General features: G+C 36.1%; 1 protein-coding gene across 3 annotated transcripts in view; it reads left to right on the forward strand.

The window, feature by feature from the left end:
• LOC107692367 (protein WWC3-like) overlaps positions 1 to 14313 on the forward strand; it is a 61496-nt gene that overhangs the window by 23708 nt on the left and 23475 nt on the right. For all 3 annotated transcript variants that reach the window (XM_016491369.1, XM_016491367.1, XM_016491366.1), the window contains exons 2-5: positions 3818 to 3927; positions 4982 to 5185; positions 6568 to 6644; positions 8197 to 8276. In XM_016491369.1, the coding sequence (XP_016346855.1) occupies positions 3818 to 3927; positions 4982 to 5185; positions 6568 to 6644; positions 8197 to 8276 (471 nt within the window). The remainder of the gene's footprint in view (positions 1 to 3817; positions 3928 to 4981; positions 5186 to 6567; positions 6645 to 8196; positions 8277 to 14313) is intronic.

The raw sequence follows: 14313 nt of genomic DNA on the forward strand, positions 1-14313 counted from the left end.
TAAAAAGACATTATGTGACATATTGAACTCTAAAGGCATTTAAAAAAAACATTTGTGGCTGAATGGAATGTGTTGTATGAATGCCATGTGTAGAGGGGTCCAAAAGCTGTCGGTAGACTAGTCTAGCATAACCGGACCTTTGACTGAATGGCTCCACGTCTAAACTTTGTCTGGCCAAGAACTCCCCACATTGACAGCGCATATACAATTTATTGATTTTACCAGCTATGCCTTAATTAGCATGCTGACAGCATATTCATGTGGATATCTATGGACGTTTGTGTCGTATCCCACACAGTTTTTTGGCGCATTCCAGAATGTTTGTGCAAAAAATTGCAATTAACATAAAAATCATGTCTTGACATTTCTGCCTCTTTTGTTGGTCTAAAGATTGCATTGAAATCGCAGGGATTGCATCACTATGGTGACGTCATTGGGATTTTGAGACCATTGCTAAGTAATTCCACCTCTCAGTGCGGAATACTCTCAGTGCTAAACACTTTCTTTCACATTAAAACATGTCACTCTTGTAAAGTGCATGTCCTTGGTGTTGGACCATTGTCAACTTGCCATTCTTTTTTTTTTCTTTTTCTTTTTTTCTTGCAGTGAATTCCAGGAAATCATAGAGGTGTAATACAAATGTATTGTTGGTTTGTTTGTTTGTTTGATTACTTTTGTCCTGTTTGCAAGGCATAGCCATAGGATACTAGTTATGTGCTAAACTGCTTTAAAATGGAGGAAAGCTGTTAACGTCACTAATTGTGGTGGTGTGTCAAAAATGTGTTAATGATGGTAATTCCAAGGGGTCATGGAATCTCAACATTCCTCATCGGTCCCCTCCTCTCATATTTCACGTGCCTCCACAGCATGCAGATTTTCTGTAAGTCCACACGGCCAGCCTGTAATATATCTCAAAATTGTCAAAATATTTTAAAAGTGAAGCACATTTACTTGATTTAAGTGCCTTGATTTTCAGTAACCGAGGCCATTTCTGTGAGGCTCCTTAGGGAAATGAACACCGTCAGAACATTCAGAAAGAAAATCAAAAGCCATGCATTAGACATTTCTGATTAAAATCCAATTGAAGTCTGACAATTATTAATTTGGATACAAAGATTTTTGGAATTATGGGCTTATTTTACTAACTGTTTGCAGGTTCCACAGCTTCCCTGGAATTCTTTTCATAACCCTGCTGTTATCTGACAGAGACGGAGAGAAGGGTCAAAGCACACAGACAGTCCTACTGCGCACCTCAGGGCAAACAGGGGTTTAGCTCAAGGGCACGGTGACAGGGATTTGAACTTGGAATCCTCCTCTGCTTTAAAGCTCTTCCCAACATGCCATCAACCAATGAGGGAAACTGTGATGGAAAAAGCAGCGAAGTTCTTTGATTAAAAACCGATGCAAAAACTCTAACAGCACAAAAAGAAAGTTAAAATCCTCCAGATAATGTTTAGATACGCAAGGCATTATTCATCACATCTAAATTTGACCTGATCATTTTATCCAACCAACCAAAAAGTACCATGGTACTACTATGGTTTTTGAATCACTAAACTAGGCAATGCAATGGTGTTTAATGTTACACTGTAAAACCGAACAGTGAAATTAATTAAATGAAATGAGTTAACTTCACTCAAATAATAATGAAAGTTCATTGGACTTAATTGAAATAAGTTCTGTAAATTTAAAATGTTGTTGCAGTAAGGTGAACTTAAAATGATTGTGTTTTCTAGTTCCCAGCATGCTTTGCATCAGACAACAAGGAAAATAAATGTAGAAATTGTGTTATTTTGTGTGTTTTTACACAAGATTAACATAGAGAGACATAAGTTAGTACTTAAATGTTGTGTTATGTTAGGATTTACATAGGTTTCTGTTATGTTGGTTTTGTAGTGTTACCGTTGTGGTGAAGAGTAGAGCCTGTGGTTAGGTTGAGGATGGACAGCAAAACTTAGACTATTTATAATGCATGTTGTTTCACTATTTACATGCAAGTATTGTGAGTCTTTTTGATAACTACATTAGTACGTGCCAGTGTGCTGTTGCTAACTAGCACTTAACTATAAAGATCTGAATGAATGTGCTGTTAATGGAAGGAAGTTGTATATAATTATCATTGTGATGAGTGAGGTGGGATCATGGAAGCGATGCTTGGCTTGGCTCCCATGGCTCTCAGCCCCGCCCCACTTGTCATAAAAATGTTAAGCTCTACTAACTTAAAAAAATTGAGTTAGTTTACTCAAATATTTTGAGGCAATAAGTTTCCTCAAATGTTTTGAGTATTCTTAACTTACCAGGTTTTACAGTGTACTAAGTAAATAGTACATGAACATAGTGGTCTTTCAGTACTATGGTACTTAGGGCCCTATGAAATCTGTTTTATTTTTCTCAAATTCTGTTTTAATAAATTGTTAAATTGTATAACAGAAATTACATTATTATGGCCTTATGAAATCAGTTTAATTTTTTCCTCCCATATTTCAGTTTTATTTTTTTCAAATTCAGTGTTTTCTGTTTCAGTTGTTTAAATAAATTTTAATAAAAACATGTCTAAACAATTGAATTCATACAGTGTTAACTATTTTATTTTATTATTAAAATAAAACATTTTTATTTTTTTACAATGATAGGGCCATATGAAATGTTTAATTCTTTTAATTAATTTTTATTTCAGTGTTTTTCTGGATTTAATATTTAATTCAAATCAAACACTACAACATATTCTATATACATGTGTCCAATCTGGCTGAGGTTAACCTGAAACCAGCCTAATTTTTCAGTACCAGTATTTTCAACATCGAAAATTCACAGGGATACAGAGATTATTTCAATGAGATATTTATGTCATATGTAAAAATGTAAAAGTAAAAATGCCCCTCCCCGCGCCCAAAACGGGTTGCCTGTGGATGAGAATCCAAAACAAGGACTGGTGGGAGGTTGTCCTGCTCCACTTCACAGTTGCCGAGTGAACGGAGATTTTTATAATGACAGGACACGCATTTATACAACACTTTATTCAAAAGGAAGAACGCTTGTTCTGTGCATCATCATTACGCTATTTCTGCGTCATTGCACATGCGCAGTTCTTTCAGTTTCGGGGTTCAATCCGATTGAGTGTTTACATGCACTCTCAATCGTATTAGAAAAGGAATAAACCACCCCCTTCAATCCGATCGAAATTTCATTCCGATCGAGCTCAATCGGATCGATTAAGGTGTTTACATGAAGGTTTTTCAGTCCGATTGAGCCGTCAATCCGATTACAAATGGATTATTTGGTTGCATGTAAACGTAGCCATTGATGTGGTTCATTAAAAGTGTGAAAAGTGATTTGTGCAGTATCCAGTGTCCTACTTGTGTTTGTGGGCCGTAGGGCAGGCCTGCTTTCTGCTGTGTGGAATGCGTTTATGGGCTGTCTCTTCCTGCAGTGCCTATATTACACACATTTTTGACTTGGGGTGAGGAGATCAGTAGCTGTTGACTGACTGAACACACATTCATTAGTGATCTCAGGGAATACTCCAGATTCTTCAAATGTCCATCCGCACAGCTTTGTTTGGCCCAATGCGAGTCTTTCTACAAAATAGTTTTTTTGCACACATGCTTCTAGAAACCCAGAAATACATGAGGCATATCGCTTAGTGTTGTGAAAAGTAGCAAAAGCAGCTTAGTTATTATAACGCCTCAACTCTGTTGTGTTGAGTTTAATATGTTGTTTTTTGTCACTGGCCTGTTAAGGACAAGTTCTCCAAAATATTCTGCACAGATTTGAGGTGTTTTCAACTCTGACATTCGTTTTCTCTGTATTCCTGTAGGATTACCAAGCCCCTGACCTTTGCCGACTGTGTGGGGGATGAGCTTCCTCTGGGCTGGGAGGTGGTGTATGACCAGCAGGTGGGCGTCTACTACATCGACCACATCAATAGTAAGTTGCGCTTTTTAGTTTAGTTTTTAAATGTCATATTTTACACGTTACGACATCTGGTCAGTTCTGTTAAACTAGAGCTGTCAGTGAGTTGAATTAATTACACGATATGCTGTTTAATTAAACAGTTGGCAAATAATCACCTAAAACAATATTTGCTGAGAAAGTCCTCCAAATTACATTCAAAAGCACAATTCGCTTTCAGAACGTGGATAATTAAATGGTGAATAGCCTGAGTTTTACACACACACACATTATAGCGAGTGCATCATTTGAGACACTACTATGAAGCAATAATAAAACATGGTACAATGTCCAGAAACCGTGGTAGTTGCATGATCACACTTTAGATTGTAGGACCAGTTCTCACTATTAACTATGACTTTTGCCTCATTTAACTCCTACTTTGCTGCTCATTAATAGTTAGTAAGGGAGTTGTTAAATTTAGGTATGGGGTAGGATTAAGGGATCTAAATTATGGTCATGCAAATTCAGAATAAAGCATTAATATGTGCTTTATAATTACTAATAAATAGCCACTATCCTAGTAATATGCATGCTAATAAGCATCTATTTAATAGTGAGAATTGGTCCCTAAACTAATGTGTTACCACTTTTTTTGTATGTTGTTCTGTCTTGTCTGTCTTTCAGTCTATCGTTCATTCTATTGCTCTGTCTATCATTCTGTTTGTCTGTCTGTATGTCTATTGTTGTGTGTGTGTGTGTGTGTGTGTGTGTGTGTCCGTCCATCTATCTGTCTGTCATTCTGTCTGTCTGTTGTTCTCTTTCAGTCTGTCATTCTGTCTGTTGTTCTGTGTGTCTATTGTTTTATCTGTCCATCATTCTGTTCATCATATGTATGTTTATTGTTGTGTCTGTCAGCCTGTTTGTCTATCATTCTGTCTGTCTGTTCTAATATACCATTAATGTTGATATCATTAATGGTTGATATATGTGCATCTTTGGTGACATTTTTATGGTTATCGAATACTTATTTTTGGAGTGCTGTCATGGGTTATGGCTTTAATACTGTGGTTATGTTTCTCTCACCCAGAGACAACCCAGATAGAGAACCCTCGCACACAATGGCGTCAGGAGCAGGAGCGCATGTTAAAAGAGTACCTGGTGGTGGCACAGGAGGCTCTCAATGCTAAGAAAGAGATGTATCAGATCAAACAGCAAAGACTCGAGCTGGCACAGCAAGAGATGCAACTCTTCAACCAGCTCACTCAGGATGACAACCGTTCAGTCACCAGCTGTGAGACACGCATCACATCTCACTTTAATCACACTCACATTACACACACTGCTGATTCAGCCATCTAACATCGCACCAGTCTATTAGTCATATTGTGTGAGATTTTCAGTGAAGTCATTCTTACTCTAGGCTTATTTCAATGTCACTCATTGGCTGCAATCTGTTCCTTTCCTCACTCGTACTTCCATGGCGTCCTCCCTTCCTCCTCTAGTCCAGCTCACCCCTCCTTTTCCCTTCACCTTCCCCTCCCTTTCCTGCCACCATTCATCAGTTCTGCTCTCACTTCCTGTTTCTCACTAAAATATTTGAGCGCATTTATTCATACCCATCACTTACAGTCAAATGTACATATTTTTGATTTGTTTAGAAAAAGTTGATATTATAAAATAATAAGGGTATTATTATTATTATTATTAATGGTATGGCCATTAATATTATTAATATTAAAGGGATAGTTCACTCAAAAAGGAAAATTCTGTCATTGTTTACTCACCCTCATGTCATTCCAAACCTGTGAGTTTCTTTTTTCTGCTGAACACAAAAGAAGATATTTTGAAGAACGTGGGTAACTAAACAATTGACGGTAGCCATTGACTTCCATAGTATGAAAAAAAACTATGGAAGTCAGTGGCTACCGTCACCTGTTTGGTTAGATGAAGGTAAGTGATCACAGAATTTTCATTTTTTGGGTGAACTATCCCTTTAATATTAAATGTTTAATATTAAGATTATTAAGCAGTTTTTGTAACATTTTTTAAAAGAAAAATCTTGGGAAGAAAGGTTTTCTTTCACATGATAACAAAATATTCTTTTAATGAGGCTTTATTATTGTTTTGTTTTTTTCAAAATAAATTAATTCAGAAATTAAAAACATGTTCATCAATTATATATTAATTACATTTCTTCTGTATTTTTAGTTATGAATAATCCTCTTTAAATTCATTAAAATATGATCCTAACCAAAGCAGAAATCACTACTTCTCTCTTTCTCCGTTTTTTTCACTTTCCAAAGCCATCCTTTTTTTTTTTTTTCGTTTTTACACACATATCCAGCTTTATCAAAAAAGTACTGGGGCAAAACAATGGTGTGTTTGTAACAGATTTGATTTTCATGTAGCTTTACTATATGGTACTGAAAGACACGTGTCATAGTATTTACATGGGTACTACAAAGAAAACTAATACATATCTAATAATAAAACATGGTGTAACCATGGTACTCTTTGGCAGATGTACTGATTTCTTAGCTTGAGATTCGAATAGTTCTGATTGGTTTGGATTAAATGACTTTTACATTATATGCATAATACCAAGTTACAGTCAGTGGCACCACATGAGCAAGATGTGATTGTGACTTTTTGACTCATTTTTCTCTCTCATAGCTCACTCTGGTTCCTCTTCAAATGCAAAATATGACCCTGACCAAATCAAAGCGGAAATCGCCTGTAGGCGTGAGCGGGTAGGTCATTATCCTCAGAGAACAATGCCTCATGTACGTCAGGCCCAAGGGGGGAGGCAGGGGCCCCTCTTGTGCTGTGTTGATTGTGTGTTTATATATGTGTGTTGAGGGGAGGTGGGTACCTTTAGGAAGAAGAGGCCTAGGTTTGGGTTCACTGCAGTGTTTCTCTAGGGCAGAGTTTGTTAGGCCTCTATGAATTAGTGCAGTACTACAGGAAGTGTCATTGTGTCAGAAAGCTGGCCTGAGGATGATAAATACTACCTCGAAATCTTGAGTAAATCTGTCGTATTAAACGAATAAATCACCCAGATATAAGAATTCAAACGTTTTTGTCTTGTCGTTCCAAACCATATTATTTGTTTTAATTGGAATACAGTAGGAGAAATCAAGAATAATATTTACACAGCTAGTTAATTTTCATCATGGCACTGCTTCAGGTTTGATTCTCGCATTTCATTCTGTTCCAAACTCAAAGCTGTCGTATGGTTTTAGAAGAAATACACCACAGTTCAAAAGTTGGGGGTCAGCAAGAAGTTTTTGAAAGAACTCTGTTATGCTCACCAAGTTTGCATTTATTTGATCATAAATACAGTAAAAACAATAATATTGTGAAAGATTACAATTTAAAACTAATTGTTTTCTATTTTAATATATTTGATAATGTTATTATTCCTGCAATGGCAAAGCTGAATTTTCCAGTCCTCAGTGTCACATGATCCTTCAGAAGTCATTCTGATATGCTGATTTGGTGCTCAAGAAACATTTCTTATTATTCTCAATGTTGAAAACAGTTGTGCTGCTTAATATTTTTTTCAGGATCCTTCAATGAATAGAAAGTTCAAAGAGCAAAATTTATTTGAAATAGAAATCATTTGTAACAAATGTCTTGATTGTTGGTAAACTGTTTGATCAATGCATCTTTGCTGAATAAAAGTATTAATTTCTTTAAAAACAAATGATCAAAAAACTTTTGAATGGTGGTGTACATAGGAAAAAATAGTGCACCAGTCACATTGACTAATTTTGCGATCTGTTTTTGGACATTTTGGAGTTTGACAAACAATTAACTGTCATTGTTTGGAAAATAACTATGTGAAGATTTTTTTACACACTTTTTCTTTTGTGTTTTATGAAACAAATGACCAAATTCAAGTTTAGCCTGAGAAAATTATATATAATAACATAATTTAAGAACAATTTGTTAAAAGACTTTTATCATAACTGATCAAAAGGTGTAAAAAAAAAACATTTTGTAGCAAATAAACTCTATATTATGTCATGTTTGGTTTACTGTGGCCTGTTACCTTCATATCTGATGGTTTTCGCTGTATATTGAATGACCCTACATTCCTTCGTTGCGGTTTTGGGAGGGCTGTGTGTATGTGTGTGTTCAAGGTCGTTTTAAGTTTCTGTGTATGTTGGGCGGGTCGGGAACGATTATACATTTCTCTGCTGATGACTTAATCTTTTTTTTTTTTTGCAGTGGTGGCTCTGAAGGGAATCCCACTGTGTGTTTTGATGTGTATTGACTGTCTTGCTCTTGTGTCCACAGCTCACCAGACTCAAACAGGAACTGGCACAGATGAGACAGGAGCTGCAGTACAAGGAAATGGGAGTGGAGACCCTACAGGAGTGAGTTAAACTGAGTTGTACACACAGAGCATATGTAGTTTAAAAATTAGGGTGAAATTAGTGGCGTTTGTTATGGCAAGCATCACTATCAGGCCATACTTAGGGTTAGCGGGTAGTATGAAAGTAATTCATTTCAGTATGCAATATGCCCTGCAAGTAGACTTGTTGCAGAGAGATGTGCTGCTACTTGTTTAAGTGATCAAATTTATGATTTTCGTTTGGTAGATTACAACTAGAAGGTAAAAAGTGACAAGAATGCAATAGAGTTCTTATTTTTTGACTTTGGAACACCCTGACAACCACTCACATTTTTTTCATGCATAAAATTGTATTGTAAAGTTGTACTATTCCTTCCTGCCCTCAATCTTTTTCGTGATTTATCATACATGACCCCACCCTGTCATTAGTTTCTTTTCCTGCTTTGTCTTATTTTTCCTGTTTATTCATGTTTCTGTTTGTGTGTGTGTCTCTGTTTGGGTAGTTTTCCAAGTGTCCACAAACTTTGCTCCTTGGACAGGTTCAGTAGGTGCACATCAAATGAGACGCAGCTTATGATGTCACTCTGTATTTCAACACTTCAGTTATGACAAAGTGAATCAGTCTTTTCTATTGTTCTATATCGAGTCTATAGTTTTAATGAACACAATATGCCAGCAACAACAGACTTACTTGAAATTACATAAAGTAGAACATGTTCTTACTTGGTTTTTATATATACTTTTTTTCAGTAAGGATGCATTAAATTGCATTAAATTTATCAAAAGTGACAGTAAAGACATTAGTAGTGTTACAAAGGATTTTGGTTTCAGTTAAAGGGATAGTTCACCCAAAAATGAAAATTTGATGTTTATCTGCTTACCCCCAGGGCATCCAAGATGAAGGTGACTTTGTTTCTTCAGTAGAACACAAATTATGATTTTTAACTCCAACTGTTGCAGTCTATCAGTTGTATAATGCATGGCAATGGTAACAAAATCTATGAGAGTAAAAAAAACATGCACAGACAAATCCAAATTAAACCCTGCGGCTCGTGACGACACATTGATGTCCTAAGACATGAAACGATCGGTTTGTGCGAGAAACCGAACAGTATTTATATAATTTTTTACCTCTAATACACCACTATGTCCAACTGTCTTTGGGTGTGCGCACGGCATCCGGTGCGTGAGGTGTGTACGCGCTCTGGCATGGTTTACGTTAATGGGTGTGTTGATATCCAGCCGAAGACCAATCAACCATGACTTCAGGCGAGCAGGCTCAGAAGTTGGGAATACGTGGAAAGTCACCACTCCCGAATGAGTTTGCGCGAGAGAACGTAATCTTTTAGTTTTAAGTCAGTTTGAACAATCCGGATAAGCGCAAGTAAGTACCATTTTGATTAGCCGTCATACCTACAATGACTGTGCACTGTGTAAACAATTTGTCTGTGCATGTTTTTTTTACTCTCATAGATTTTGTTACCATTGCCATGCATTATACAACTGATAGACTGCAACAGTTGGAGTTAAAAATCATAATTTGTGTTCTACTGAAGAAACAAAGTCACCTTCATCTTACATCTTGGAGGGGTAAGCAGATAAACATCAAATTTTCATTTTTGGGTGAACTATCCCTTTAAATGCTGTATGCTGTATTTGTAACACTACTAATGTCTTTACTGTCACTTTTGATAAATTTAATGCAATTTAATGCATCCTTACTGAAAAAAAGTATATATAAAAACCAAGTAAGAACATGTTCTACTTTATGTAATTTCAAGTAAGTCTGTTGTTGCTGGCATATTGTGTTCATTAAAACTATAGACTCGATATAGAACAATAGAAAAGACTGATTCACTTTGTCATAACTGAAGTGTTGAAATACAGAGTGACATCATAAGCTGCGTCTCATTTGATGTGCACCTACTGAACCTGTCCAAGGAGCAAAGTTTGTGGACACTTGGAAAACTACCCAAACAGAGACACACACACAAACAGAAACATGAATAAACAGGAAAAATAAGACAAAGCAGGAAAAGAAACTAATGACAGGGTGGGGTCATGTATGATAAATCACGAAAAAGATTGAGGGCAGGAAGGAATAGTACAACTTTACAATACAATTTTATGCATGAAAAAAATGTGAGTGGTTGTCAGGGTGTTCCAAAGTCAAAAAATAAGAACTCTATTGCATTCTTGTCACTTTTTACCTTCTAGTTGTAATCTACCAAACGAAAATCATAAATTTGATCACTTAAACAAGTAGCAGCACATCTCTCTGCAACAAGTCTACTTGCAGGGCATATTGCATACTGAAATGAATTACTTTCATACTACCCGCTAACCCTAAGTATGGCCTGATAGTGATGCTTGCCATAACAAACGCCACTAATTTCACCCTAATTTTTAAACTACATATGCTCTGTGTGTACAACTCAGTTTAACTCACTCCTGTAGGGTCTCCACTCCCATTTCCTTGTACTGCAGCTCCTGTCTCATCTGTGCCAGTTCCTGTTTGAGTCTGGTGAGCTGTGGACACAAGAGCAAGACAGTCAATACACATCAAAACACACAGTGGGATTCCCTTCAGAGCCACCACTGCAAAAAAAAAAAAAGATTAAGTCATCAGCAGAGAAATGTATAATCGTTCCCGACCCGCCCAACATACACAGAAACTTAAAACGACCTTGAACACACACATACACACAGCCCTCCCAAAACCGCAACGAAGGAATGTAGGGTCATTCAATATACAGCGAAAACCATCAGATATGAAGGTAACAGGCCACAGTAAACCAAACATGACATAATATAGAGTTTATTTGCTACAAAATGTTTTTTTTTTACACCTTTTGATCAGTTATGATAAAAGTCTTTTAACAAATTGTTCTTAAATTATGTTATTATATATAATTTTCTCAGGCTAAACTTGAATTTGGTCATTTGTTTCATAAAACACAAAAGAAAAAGTGTGTAAAAAAATCTTCACATAGTTATTTTCCAAACAATGACAGTTAATTGTTTGTCAAACTCCAAAATGTCCAAAAACAGATCGCAAAATTAGTCAATGTGACTGGTGCACTATTTTTTCCTATGTACACCACCATTCAAAAGTTTTTTGATCATTTGTTTTTAAAGAAATTAATACTTTTATTCAGCAAAGATGCATTGATCAAACAGTTTACCAACAATCAAGACATTTGTTACAAATGATTTCTATTTCAAATAAATTTTGCTCTTTGAACTTTCTATTCATTGAAGGATCCTGAAAAAAATATTAAGCAGCACAACTGTTTTCAACATTGAGAATAATAAGAAATGTTTCTTGAGCACCAAATCAGCATATCAGAATGACTTCTGAAGGATCATGTGACACTGAGGACTGGAAAATTCAGCTTTGCCATTGCAGGAATAATAACATTATCAAATATATTAAAATAGAAAACAATTAGTTTTAAATTGTAATCTTTCACAATATTATTGTTTTTACTGTATTTATGATCAAATAAATGCAAACTTGGTGAGCATAACAGAGTTCTTTCAAAAACTTCTTGCTGACCCCCAACTTTTGAACTGTGGTGTATTTCTTCTAAAACCATACGACAGCTTTGAGTTTGGAACAGAATGAAATGCGAGAATCAAACCTGAAGCAGTGCCATGATGAAAATTAACTAGCTGTGTAAATATTATTCTTGATTTCTCCTACTGTATTCCAATTAAAACAAATAATATGGTTTGGAACGACAAGACAAAAACGTTTGAATTCTTATATCTGGGTGATTTATTCGTTTAATACGACAGATTTACTCAAGATTTCGAGGTAGTATTTATCATCCTCAGGCCAGCTTTCTGACACAATGACACTTCCTGTAGTACTGCACTAATTCATAGAGGCCTAACAAACTCTGCCCTAGAGAAACACTGCAGTGAACCCAAACCTAGGCCTCTTCTTCCTAAAGGTACCCACCTCCCCTCAACACACATATATAAACACACAATCAACACAGCACAAGAGGGGCCCCTGCCTCCCCCCTTGGGCCTGACGTACATGAGGCATTGTTCTCTGAGGATAATGACCTACCCGCTCACGCCTACAGGCGATTTCCGCTTTGATTTGGTCAGGGTCATATTTTGCATTTGAAGAGGAACCAGAGTGAGCTATGAGAGAGAAAAATGAGTCAAAAAGTCACAATCACATCTTGCTCATGTGGTGCCACTGACTGTAACTTGGTATTATGCATATAATGTAAAAGTCATTTAATCCAAACCAATCAGAACTATTCGAATCTCAAGCTAAGAAATCAGTACATCTGCCAAAGAGTACCATGGTTACACCATGTTTTATTATTAGATATGTATTAGTTTTCTTTGTAGTACCCATGTAAATACTATGACACGTGTCTTTCAGTACCATATAGTAAAGCTACATGAAAATCAAATCTGTTACAAACACACCATTGTTTTGCCCCAGTACTTTTTTGATAAAGCTGGATATGTGTGTAAAAACGAAAAAAAAAAAAAAGGATGGCTTTGGAAAGTGAAAAAAACGGAGAAAGAGAGAAGTAGTGATTTCTGCTTTGGTTAGGATCATATTTTAATGAATTTAAAGAGGATTATTCATAACTAAAAATACAGAAGAAATGTAATTAATATATAATTGATGAACATGTTTTTAATTTCTGAATTAATTTATTTTGAAAAAAACAAAACAATAATAAAGCCTCATTAAAAGAATATTTTGTTATCATGTGAAAGAAAACCTTTCTTCCCAAGATTTTTCTTTTAAAAAATGTTACAAAAACTGCTTAATAATCTTAATATTAAACATTTAATATTAAAGGGATAGTTCACCCAAAAAATGAAAATTCTGTGATCACTTACCTTCATCTAACCAAACAGGTGACGGTAGCCACTGACTTCCATAGTTTTTTTTCATACTATGGAAGTCAATGGCTACCGTCAATTGTTTAGTTACCCACGTTCTTCAAAATATCTTCTTTTGTGTTCAGCAGAAAAAAGAAACTCACAGGTTTGGAATGACATGAGGGTGAGTAAACAATGACAGAATTTTCCTTTTTGAGTGAACTATCCCTTTAATATTAATAATATTAATGGCCATACCATTAATAATAATAATAATAATACCCTTATTATTTTATAATATCAACTTTTTCTAAACAAATCAAAAATATGTACATTTGACTGTAAGTGATGGGTATGAATAAATGCGCTCAAATATTTTAGTGAGAAACAGGAAGTGAGAGCAGAACTGATGAATGGTGGCAGGAAAGGGAGGGGAAGGTGAAGGGAAAAGGAGGGGTGAGCTGGACTAGAGGAGGAAGGGAGGACGCCATGGAAGTACGAGTGAGGAAAGGAACAGATTGCAGCCAATGAGTGACATTGAAATAAGCCTAGAGTAAGAATGACTTCACTGAAAATCTCACACAATATGACTAATAGACTGGTGCGATGTTAGATGGCTGAATCAGCAGTGTGTGTAATGTGAGTGTGATTAAAGTGAGATGTGATGCGTGTCTCACAGCTGGTGACTGAACGGTTGTCATCCTGAGTGAGCTGGTTGAAGAGTTGCATCTCTTGCTGTGCCAGCTCGAGTCTTTGCTGTTTGATCTGATACATCTCTTTCTTAGCATTGAGAGCCTCCTGTGCCACCACCAGGTACTCTTTTAACATGCGCTCCTGCTCCTGACGCCATTGTGTGCGAGGGTTCTCTATCTGGGTTGTCTCTGGGTGAGAGAAACATAACCACAGTATTAAAGCCATAACCCATGACAGCACTCCAAAAATAAGTATTCGATAACCATAAAAATGTCACCAAAGATGCACATATATCAACCATTAATGATATCAACATTAATGGTATATTAGAACAGACAGACAGAATGATAGACAAACAGGCTGACAGACACAACAATAAACATACATATGATGAACAGAATGATGGACAGATAAAACAATAGACACACAGAACAACAGACAGAATGACAGACTGAAAGAGAACAACAGACAGACAGAATGACAGACAGATAGATGGACGGACA

This window comes from Sinocyclocheilus anshuiensis, unplaced genomic scaffold (assembly GCF_001515605.1).
Source record: "Sinocyclocheilus anshuiensis isolate Anshui unplaced genomic scaffold, SAMN03320099.WGS_v1.1 scaffold70, whole genome shotgun sequence".
Taxonomy (NCBI): Eukaryota; Metazoa; Chordata; class Actinopteri; order Cypriniformes; family Cyprinidae; genus Sinocyclocheilus; species Sinocyclocheilus anshuiensis.